General features: G+C 37.6%; 3 protein-coding genes across 5 annotated transcripts in view; 1 reads left to right on the forward strand and 2 right to left on the reverse strand.

Moving 5' to 3' along the window:
• The window catches only part of srbd1 (S1 RNA binding domain 1), a 46075-nt gene extending 45718 nt beyond the window's left edge, over positions 1-357 (reverse strand). The window contains exon 1 of the mRNA XM_029521626.1: positions 287-357. The gene's annotated coding sequence lies outside the window, so the exon portion shown is untranslated. The remainder of the gene's footprint in view (positions 1-286) is intronic.
• A 968-nt stretch (positions 358-1325) lies between these two features.
• cd74b (CD74 molecule, major histocompatibility complex, class II invariant chain b) lies at positions 1326-4982 on the forward strand. 3 transcript variants are annotated; one of them, XM_029521656.1, is made up of 8 exons: positions 1326-1435; positions 1538-1623; positions 2669-2838; positions 3256-3323; positions 3508-3538; positions 3650-3859; positions 4131-4181; positions 4429-4855. In XM_029521656.1, the coding sequence occupies exons 2-7, from the start codon at positions 1538-1540 to the stop codon at positions 4172-4174; spliced, it is 609 nt and encodes a 202-aa protein (XP_029377516.1). In that variant the 5' UTR covers positions 1326-1435; the 3' UTR covers positions 4175-4181; positions 4429-4855. The 3 variants fall into 3 exon arrangements, with proteins under 3 accessions (XP_029377516.1, XP_029377517.1, XP_029377518.1); XM_029521657.1 differs by having other exon boundaries at positions 1377-1435; positions 1531-1623; positions 4429-4982; XM_029521658.1 differs by having other exon boundaries at positions 1416-1435; positions 1528-1623; positions 4429-4982.
• Positions 4983-5006: 24 nt separating this feature from the next.
• Positions 5007-8521, reverse strand: LOC115055686 (SLC35A4 upstream open reading frame protein-like). The gene is made up of 3 exons (XM_029521659.1): positions 8421-8521; positions 7717-7815; positions 5007-7544 (listed from the first exon to the last, which is right to left on the reverse strand). The coding sequence occupies exons 1-3, from the start codon at positions 8433-8435 to the stop codon at positions 7347-7349; spliced, it is 312 nt and encodes a 103-aa protein (XP_029377519.1). The 5' UTR covers positions 8436-8521; the 3' UTR covers positions 5007-7346.
• Between the last annotated feature and the right edge of the window lie 2370 nt (positions 8522-10891).

A 10891-nucleotide genomic window follows, 5' to 3' on the forward strand; every position in this document is an offset into this window, starting at 1 on the left:
TCTTAAACGAACGGCTTAAACGGCGTTGGGTAGTAAAGGTGTAACGTTACAGACAGTTAAGTTGGTGTTGCTGTCTTTTGTAGACTTGTTGAATTTACTGAAGCACACAACCATTTCCAAAAATGCTTGCTAGCTATCCACAGGTTAGGTTAGCTGCTAGTTCAAATTTGCCGCTTCACGCTGGCGCTGGCACCATCAGCTGTATAAACAGCCCCACAAGGTGTCATAGTTATACATGTTACCGTTTTCTCGCACTGTATCGAGCGGAACTAAGTAATAGTTTTACCTTTATGCCGCTGCAGACGCTGAACTTATGTTTTCGGGCACGCCATTGGAAGACGTAGCAAGTGAACGGACGCTTCCTGCAACAGTATGTCTCCAACCAATCACAAGGCCCAAAAGCCTTAAAGGGCAAGAACCCCCTTTATTGAAAAATCCGTCAATTGCAATTCCCGAAACATTAAACATACGAAAGGAAACATTGTGCCACAGAAAATGAGCTAAATATAAGATATGATTTAATTTGTTTGAGGATGTAATTTATTTAATTTTTGAGAGGAAAATGTGTCAAATCATTTACACATTTACACTATTTTTTTTTTATCATAATTTCTTTAGTGCAGGCAAATTCAGGTAGCCCTGGCAATGAAAAATTCTAAAAATCTAATTTAGATTTTGTACTCATTATTTAAGATGCTTTTTAACAAACAAAATAGCGTCCATGAATAATCTTAATCTGTTTTGTCTGTAAAAGATCTTATTCATTGCAAGAGACAGGGGGACCGTTTGTAATGACATCAGCTACACCCAGACATTCTTTTTTACATACTGTGACTGTTAAACTGTCTTATGAAGTCCTCTCTACCACCAATGTCCTCTCACTTCCTTTAATCAACAATTGAAACTATTGCTACTCAGATGTCAGAATTTTTCTTCCATTGTGTTTGACATTTGTTGTAAATTCACTTGTTTCTCAGAAGTCATGGCAAATAAAATGCAAACTATTTACATTGGCTAAATGATTTCATATTTTTTTTATGTATATCTATTGTGAGAAGCAAAGTAGTATCTATTTGTAATATGCCCTGAATCAGTCTGAATTGTAAGGCGATGGGAACGATGTTGATTATTTTATCACCAGATTAACTCATTAGACCAAACAAGGGAAATTATGGTCAGTGATTAAAATGTCTGTGTTTGATGTTTGCTAAATAGTTGTATACCTTGCTCCTGGTAACAGATTATGTGTCACCATGAGCAGCCAATCAGAAATCCGGTCTGGGGCAGTCTGCCCACACTACGGTTATGAAAGTGGACTTTCCACACCCATCAATATCAGTTCCCTTTGTCTGTCTCGCCTTAGCCCTAAAGGTAAAACACTGCTATATTCAATCATTGAATCGGTCAAACAGCTTGCAGCCTCAACAGATAGAAGGTATTAGATCTGTGTGTGTGTGTTGCTTGTCAGTGTGTTATTATTACCTCTGTTCACATTTTTTGATCCTATACATATGTGTGTTTATACATTTGTGTGAAGATGTCAGATCCAGAAAACCCAAACCAGCCTCTCCTCAGAGCTCCCAGCCAGGGAACAGCAGCCAATGCAGGTGAAGGAGGAAACAGGTAAGAGTTGAATGTTTGCTTGTTTTGGCGTCCTGGTGGGATACAAACACCAGAAGATTAGTTAAGGTGTGAGAACCATAATCCTGGTCCCCACAAAGTTTAAATAACATCATAGTTAAAGTTACTTTGATTTTTTATGTTTGCTATTAACTCTTCATACTTTAATTGACAGGTAATCTGTTCCTAAATTTACAGTGCCAGGTTTAATCTGTTCAGCAGCACAGATTCATCTAACCTGATCCGTTGAAACTCACAAATTACCCTACATATAATGGAACTATCAAAAAGTAATGGCACAAAGGCTGTTTGAAAAGGAAGTAATCAGTAATTGAGAAGCCAGAGATTTAAGATTTCAGAAATTGTCAATAGTAATGTAGTAATGTAATGACAATATAAATTTGACAGAGAAAAGAAAGACATTTTGTATTCCCTTGAGAAGGAAAGATGTAGTTCTACTAAGAATTTCTAAATGCCCTTTTTTAACTGGACTAATAATATATTATTACTAGTCCATTAAAATACCAAGATTGTCATAAATCTGTTTCATACCAATAGATTTTAAAAGTTAGACAGATATACTCATTTGAGATTAAAAAACAAGAGCGGATGTGTTATTTCGATCAGAGGGATTTTCCAAAGGTAGTTAAAAAGTGGAAAGAAAAACACAACGATAGGTGAAGTTCCTTAACTTTCACTCTAATACCTGCTCAGCAACAACTGATTTCATCATTCAAATAGTGATAACATTTGTGGTAACCTACAAACCGTGGTTCCTGTTTCATACAATAAGATCTCCAAATTCACTGCTGAGCATCATCTTCTTCTTTCTCTCTCTCTGTACCATACCAGTTATTGAATGGACTGAATGGTGAAAATAGATAACTTTGCACCATGAGACTCTTTAATATTGAAGACTTCGTTTTCATGTTTCTCTTAATATCCCCTTTTGATTTCATTTTAAGATGTCAATGTCCAACAAATGCTTCAAATTACACCTTTCTTCTCCTTCACTGTTTCCACTCAACATCTTGCACATCTTCTCCAGTCGTCGCTCTTCCCGGGCCTACAAGATTGCAGGTTTAACCTTGTTGGCCTGTGTCCTGATTGTGGGCCAGGCGATGATCGCCTACTTCCTCCTCAGTCAGAGAAACGACATTAAATCTCTGGAGGAGCAGAGCAACAGTTTGAAGACACAGCTGGGAGAGGGCAGATCTGGTGAGGAGCTCAAATTCAGTTTGGATTGAGAAAGATAAACTTTAACTTTATATATATAACACATTGGGCGAGGGTGGGGTAGACCCTGGACAGGTCGAGACAGAGATAAACAACCACTCACACTCAGACCTACGGCCAATTTAGTCACCAATAACCTAAACATGCATGTCTTTGGATGGAAACCAGAGCACCCGGAGGAAACCCACACAAGCTCAGGGAGAACATGCTGTCACCTTTCAAATATTACATATGTGTATTTTATATAATGTGTCCTAATCAAACTACATATCTCCTAAAAACTGTGCACTTGTTGGAATCACTTTATTTGGCTTTATAAGCCTGACTGAGCTTCATATGATTTATAATTTAAATCAATCTTTCACCTTTTAACCTCTCACTCTTACTCTATGTCTGTAGTCGCTGGGCCAATGCAGATGCATGTGCCCATTCAAACCCTGACGCTGACGGATGACTCTGTGGAGGAGGTAAAATAGTCCAATACAAGATTTCTAAGGATGATGGTAACATAAATTAAGTTTAAAAAATTATGTGTTGGTTAATCGTCTTTTCATAAATTCACAGTCAGCATTTTGCAAACCAGAGCACTGAAAACACAGACTCATATATTTTCTACTTTTTCTTTGTTTTGTTTCACTCATTGTTTGACAGGACTCTTCCACTGGAGCCCCAGAAAGAAAGGGTAATTACTGCACTTTATCATACATCCACCTCTTTCTCACTCATGTTAGTACGTTAAGTAGTCTTGTATTTTATGGAAGACACAGATGATTGAACTCCTCTCCTCTCTCAGTCCCTATGCTAGGAACCAGCTGCTGGATGGAGCTGTCCGGTCAGATGCCTGTGCAGGTGCCTGGCTTCCGTCCTGCTTGTGATGAGAATGGGCAATACAAGGTTGAGCAGTGCTTTCACAATGAGTGTTGGTGTGTCAATCCATTCAACGGGAAACAAGTTCCTGGATCCCTGAGAACTGGGCAGCGTGTGAAATGCCCCAGAGCCACTGGTGAGACAAGATGCATGGTCATGAAGTCAGACTGAGGAAAAGAAGAGTGAATAACTTCAATGCAATATGCAGACTTAAATAATTGCATTATATTAATGTTTGTAGCTAAGAACTATATAGTATAGTCTATCTATTTAATATGTGTTCTGATAACCACATTAACAGTTTGGAGAATGACAAGTCTGTGGCAAAAAACAAAACAACAAAGATTACATTTGGGGCCTTCAATTGAGCTGCAAAGTTATTGACAGTGAAATACCTGTCTTTGTAGGGGGCCCACGAACCCTGCAGGCTCAGACTGAAGTTGATGTCTAATACTGTGGTGAGTACATGTTTGATGTTCCTCTTATTCCCTTTGCGTGTTCTCATATGTTAAATATTTCCCTTTGCGTGTTCTCATATGTTAAATATTTGACATTTACTTCTCTCTGCTGTAGTTTTGGTTCACTTTACTTCAGTCAAGATGAGAGCCTTTCTAATTGGAAGAATTTTAAAATTCGAATAACTTATAATTGTTGTCTTGAATTACCTGTAATTTTTAAATCATGTTTTCTGTTTCTCTTTTGAAGCTGGTGGAATCCCCTCCAGGAACTGGCAACAGGTCAACTCCAAATTATGACATTGCAAATTTGTCACCAATAATCAGCATTTTTTTTTTTATGTTTGCTTGCCCTCATTTTATTACCTGCAATCAATATTACATAGGCAGTTTGAGCCTTTGCTATCGATTACATAAAATCTTGCTTTTTTTTTTTTTTTTTTTGTTTTTAACGGTTGGCATATCATTTGAATATTGTGTTAGTCATGCCAAAAATAAACCCTAAAAAATTATTTTCACTCCAATTGTGTCCCGTAATCAGTTTGACAAAATGTTGTGATTTTGGACCGTTAATAAAAAGCAATGACTTAAATAATAACAGCATGAAGTGGCTGGCAGGACAGTGGACAGCTATATTTTTTGAATAAAGTTGATTTTTGGCAATATACCAAAGACTATATCTGTCCAATTTTTAAATATTGTGAAGAGGTCTGTGAATGTTTGGTTAGAGGTGAATAGTTTAAATCACAATTAAAAGTAGTGTAACATCCTGGCAAAATTAGGAACAAAACACCAAAAAAAAAACAAAACACCACAAGTATAAACGGTTTTTCCCCATTTATTTGAGCATTCCAAATAAACCTGTTTCAGCAGTTTTCTTTTTGTCACGATTGGAATTTCCAACAGTCTAGCTGAAAACCTGCACTGACGTCCAAGAGTGAAAACCCATGATGATGAGACAGTCTGCTTACCCAACAAAATAAAGCACCATAAACTCACAGGTCATGTTCTCTATTCCAGCATCCAAATGTTTAAAGAAATGTTACTTGAAGAACAAGAGAAAACATGCAAACATAATAGAAAAGACATTTAAAGGACATAAACCCTTTGTCAATAGGCACAAATTGTTTCTAGGTTCCAGTTGCCAAACATTAACTTAGAACATATTACACTTTCCAGTCAAAGTAAGGACAAAAGTAACCACAAGCTCAAAACTAACTTAACTATGTTTCTTTTATGGCTTTGAACAGCTTTAAAAGGTTTATTTCCATGGCAGCAATACAGCACCTGGATAAAACCTTAGTGCAGGTCACTTCTATTACATTTGAAACAATTACTGTCCTTATATAAGATTATTTTTGTGTTAAATGCTCAATCAGTAAATATTGTCAAGTCTTTGTGTATAAAACTAAATGTATTTATGACAACTCAAAATGAAATAGAGTACAACTGTATTTCAAATAATAGAGCAGGTCTGTCTGTTAAAAAGCTCAGATATGGAAAAATATTTTGAAGTTATATGCAGCACAGATGAGTGCAAACCTGTCTTACACTTTTTGTTATTCAATCATGTTCCAACAAATATTTTAAATAAGAGTTTCTTATCAAAGTGGTAAAGTAAAAATAAGTAAATAATCCTGGAAGTGACAAATTAAAATATAAGTTTTGCCAAGCAAGTCAACCTTTTGGACCATCACAATGAAAAGATTCCACCTTTTGAAATCCCTTTCAGACTTGATTCTAACAAGTATAACACATGGTACAATATTGTCGAGAGCCCTGAGAGAAAAACATTTTAAATTGCACAAAATTGGCCAAAATTTCTTTTCTTACTCTACGGACTTAGTGTCCTGCAGCAACAGTATTATGTATAAATATAATACTGATGTTCAATGGTACAATTACTCCAGACACCATACGTCAACATGTCACTATTTTACTGATTTTCTCCTTTATATTTTTAGGAAAACAACTTAAATCCCTAAAACTTATAAATGTGCAAATGATCAACTAGTTTCCAGCATGTAAAATATGCAGCCAAACTCCAGGAAAAGGTTATTGCACACATGGCATGAGATGATAACATCAAATCCAGACTAGAGTAGGCACTCGTAATTTATGTTTCCAAATATTTTCATAGTCTCTTTCCTGTTTTGTTAAAACTCCCAAATTAAAATGAACCTTTGCAAGAAAAATCTCACCTTTTACATTTTAGGACTGTCAGTGACTTGTGAAATTTCAGAACGGTCTAAAGAGATGAGGACTACAATACAAATAAAATAAAAATACCACAACAAAAAACAACGCCCTGATGTTGCAGGTGTGTTGTTCCTGCAAAGACACACCCGCATCATCACAGACTTTGCTCCAACACCTACAAACAATGTGAAAACTATCAAATCCAAGAAGGGTTTGACATGTTTTACACAGAGAAGCACCATGTGATGGGGGATGAGAACATCATCTCCTGATCATAGAAGCGCAAATTAGTTGGACTGCTATCATTGAATTCTGACCACTAGAAGGCAGCTACCAAATTAGATGACAAAACAAGTTGCTGAACTCTATATCCCCAGTGTGCTTTGGCTCTAAAACAAGGGCTTGCAACGTGCCCGTTGCAAGAGATGTGGTGTGTTGAGACTCAAATAACACTCCATTAGTTAGAAGGCAAAAGAACATAACTGGTCAGCACATGTAGACAGTTGTTGGTCTCATTATGCATCATATAATCATTAATCCTGTGATTTTAGACAGGGCAGGCAGGGATCAGAACTCTCTAATGGCAGCTATAATGGTTTTAATTAACGGTGGTGACATTTACGTCATTGATTACATATGGAAGGAATATGGGACTTTGAGAATTTGCATGAACTGAACCATAATTCTTTCCATATGCATTTTAATATGCTTAATCTATTATGGATTGTATTTCAGCTTTTCATTCTCCATACTCAATGTGCAAGGGTTCAAAAGAAAAATATTTGGGTAAATTTACAAGAAATCTGTTTCACCTTACTTTGGAAGTTGGTTTGCCACTTAATTGGGATATTAATACTAAGGAATTATAGTTTTTATTTACTCATACATGTGAAAAATCTTTTATCCAATTCATATACATGTCATTTTCACCCCAGCCCTCCATGTCTTCTTACTTCTCATCCTCTCATCTCATTTGCGTCCTCCTTTCAAGTTGCTTATATAGTCTTTGATGGTGTTTTCAATGTTGGGAAGAGCATAATTTTGTGCTGCATAAATTCCTGTACACGTTCCTACTGCAACACCCATCAACGCTGAGGAGCGTAGCCTTGCCACAATGTACCCAGCCAGAAAACCCTTGAGGAAAGGAGAGGCGAGCAGACTACCTCCCTGGAGAGGAAACATGATAAGGGATCAGATCAGGCATTCTGCTGTCCAACAAGTGGCTTTACATCTACATCTGCACACTGCTAAAGGTTTGAATGGTTTAACACTTAGCTAGCATGTGAACACGAGTCAGGGCTGGGTAGCATAAGCATGTTAGTGCCTGTTTGAGACTTACTGGAGGCACACCAGCCTGGATCTCATCCTCTACCCGTTTCTGAATATCCTCCAGCTGGTCCTTCAGCTCCACCAGATCTTTGAGATGGCCCAGAGGATTCTACACACACACACACACACACACACACACACACACACACAATTGGTTAATAAAGCCGGTCGATGTTTCCAGAAACCCAGAGGCCTTTGGAAGGTTAATTAAATCCTTATGAAGAAATAAGTACCTTGCTATTTTTAAAGATAGCTCATCCTTATGTGGCAACAGCAAACGCCAGAGTAATGTTAACTATGCCGCTTATATTGTGGCCAATAGCTTCCAATCTGAGCTCCTAACATAAACATGTATTATTGAATCAAGTCCTTTGTTTGAAAACTTTTCAAACGGATCACTTAATCGATCAAAATGCAACGTTACATTGGCTAGTTTACCTTTCGGTTAGCAGCTGGTTACACCTTTTCTCCTTATATTTGTTTTGACAGCTCGTCGGAGAGCAGTTAGAAAACAAGAGCCGAAATAAAGTCTGCTGCGTTTATAATCATGTAAGTGAACGAATTAGCCAGATGTTACTGAAAAACGCTAAAGTTCCGCTAGAAGAGCTGAAGACCAGCCTGACGCTTGCCTAATAATACGCTTTGACTAAATTTTATTTACGTATTATTAACCATGTAAATGTATTCTAACTTCAGAAAGTTAACATTCCCGACCTTGTCATTGCCCATGGCTCCCCTGTGTTGACGCCACTACACACGACTTCTTCTTCTTTGGTGTCGGAGGCGCCACTTCTTCTTCTTCCTCCTCCGCCTCCCTTTCTTCTTCGTATACGCCTGCTGTGTTAAAGATGTATCCTTTTGCCCTCTGCTGGTTACCTTACTCATGCTGGTGTGTTGTTAAGATCCTCTTTTTCGTGTTTAGCTGTCAGCTCAATAAAAACAGCCACTGCCCGAGTTTGTGTACCGTACATACACAAACACACAGCTCATGCATGATGAGCTGTCTACTGCTATGTCTCTATTTCTTACATTTGCATCCATTTGCATGCTGCAGCCCCTCCGGTTCCAGTTAACAACAGCAAAACTTACTCATGGCACCATTTGAAAGTCTGATGCTTTCCAACGCTGGTTTAATATGATGTTTGGCAACACAGATTTTCCATCACTACACAACAAACCCCCACAAGTTTTGAACCTGCCAGTGTTTGCCCTATTACTGCTGAGGCACATTATGTTCTGTTTATTCTTTTACTCATTTTCTCTCACAGTGAGGATCTGGTGTATGGTAGTGTGTGTGGGATATCTGTCAGAGAGGGCAGCAGAGGATGACAGCAGTGATCACCTTTCAGACAGAGTAAGGAGCACCAGGGTGATTAACCTGTAGATTAACCTGTAGAGAGCACCTGGGCAGCCCTTGGTCTGCCCAGGTGCTCTCTAAAATATGAAATTATATGATTGATTTGATTGAGGATTTAATTCATTTTGGATGGTGTGTGTGTGATCCTGATTATGATTTAAAATGCTGATCCTAATTTCAGTTTTTCTCTTTTGAGGTTTTCAACCTCAAAATCAAATAAAGACTGAAAGGTTGGACTCCTGCATCCTCTGTGCAAGGCCTGGTCGAGTTCAGGCCGTTTGAACTAAATAACTCGACAATTACAAAATGTGCTTAATCTTGCTATTACTGAGGAAGCAAAATGTTGCTTATACTTCATAAGTATTTTATTTGAGAATTCAATCTACAGGGTGGTTTATTAAAACTTCCATATTCTCAGTCATGTCTGACTGAGAGGAATCTATCAAATTAAGACAGTCTTACTGTTTACACAGTCTACTTGAACAAAGATGCCGAGATCTATGAGAGGCTTTGGTTAAATAATAACAGGATAGTTAAGAAATTAGACCCTCACTAATCCGAGGCATTCAATTTGCCCATTGATTAATCATTCAAACAACCACTGCAACAACTCTGAAAAGGAAAATATATATTATAAAGATTTAAAAGCACCATAATGACCCACTTCCCCAGAATCATAACACAGTTTTAATTATTACATTGAATCAGTTGGACATAAAGCAATGTGTGCCATTACGTTAAAATGAATGACTGACTGGGTAAAAACGTTGGCAGCCTGGATGACTGATCAAAAGTGTAACTCACTGTGCAAATGTGAGTGAACGGCAGAGCTTGGAGTCATTGAGGGAAAGACAGACATTGAGAAAGATGGGGAGAGGAAGAATCAAAGACTTCACAGAGAACAAGTCAGTCATTCTTATCTCACAGAGCCTTGGATTAATTCTAAACATTAATCTTGCCATAACAAATGATTACTTTTCAGACAGAATGTGATGGTCTCTTCTGAAGCTCTTTGTTACTCTAGAGGGCCTTAGAAGCATTTAATCCTAACACTTGGCACGACTGAGATTCCATTAACCTTTCCATATTTAGGGTTATCATAGGATAAATGTGATATGGAAAATCGTATTTAAGGGTCCCTTCACCTTGGAATCGAACAGTTTTCGTTCTTCCTTTCTACGAGGCTGAACACAGGTATGAAGGCATTTAAGACCTGGAAGGAGTGATGGAGGTAAGGTGTCTCTGATCTTCAGTGCTGTTGATGGTTTTGGGGGGCAGGGGGAAGGCTATTGATTTTGGCTGAGGCATATTTGGCTGACTAATCTTTCGACAGCACTGTAAAAGAGAGGTCATTCAAGCTTATGGCACAATCATTATGGTGATGTGCCTTGTCGCGCCATAAATATTAAGGACAGCCACTTGGTTTACTGTACGCATGGACTTTTCAGGTTGATTTGAAAAGAAGGGTAATCTGTTTTAATGCTGTATGACGTAACAAAGCAGTTAAATTAATATAAAACTATATATATTCTCCAGAAGCTTTTGTGGCTAAAGCTTCATTTATTATTAAATGAGTTTTTACTCTTAAGTAGGCTTCAAGGAGTGCTTCAAAATGTACTTTACAGTCAGTGCAATGGCTCCATTACAGTAGATAGACAATTCATAAAAACTCAAATTCTACTGAAGGTACAGTATGCTGATTGTGATGTTCATATATTCATTATATAAGGCAATGCCAATATAATTGTCATAAAATACAAAAGGTGCCTGAAATTTATTTTGTGCTATACTGTGATCAGCATACTCTTTGTGATATTAATTTACTAAA

Source organism: Echeneis naucrates, chromosome 15, assembly GCF_900963305.1.
Source record: "Echeneis naucrates chromosome 15, fEcheNa1.1, whole genome shotgun sequence".
NCBI classification, from domain to species: Eukaryota; Metazoa; Chordata; class Actinopteri; order Carangiformes; family Echeneidae; genus Echeneis; species Echeneis naucrates.

What these genes read in the sequence shown, in the direction of transcription:
- LOC115055686 (XM_029521659.1), bottom strand. An exon ending in TCCAGGCTGGTGTGCCTCCA is followed by an intron (nt 7,545 to 7,716) that starts GTAAGTCTCAAA and finishes TTTCCTCTCCAG; the next exon opens with GGAGGTAGTCTGCTCGCCTC.
- cd74b (XM_029521656.1), top strand. Translation starts at nt 1,538, where the DNA reads ATGTCAGATCCAGAAAACCCAAACCAGCCTCTCCTCAGAGCTCCCAGC. An exon ending in GCAGGTGAAGGAGGAAACAG is followed by an intron (nt 1,624 to 2,668) that starts GTAAGAGTTGAA and finishes CATCTTCTCCAG; the next exon opens with TCGTCGCTCTTCCCGGGCCT. An exon ending in GAAATGCCCCAGAGCCACTG is followed by an intron (nt 3,860 to 4,130) that starts GTGAGACAAGAT and finishes CTGTCTTTGTAG; the next exon opens with GGGGCCCACGAACCCTGCAG.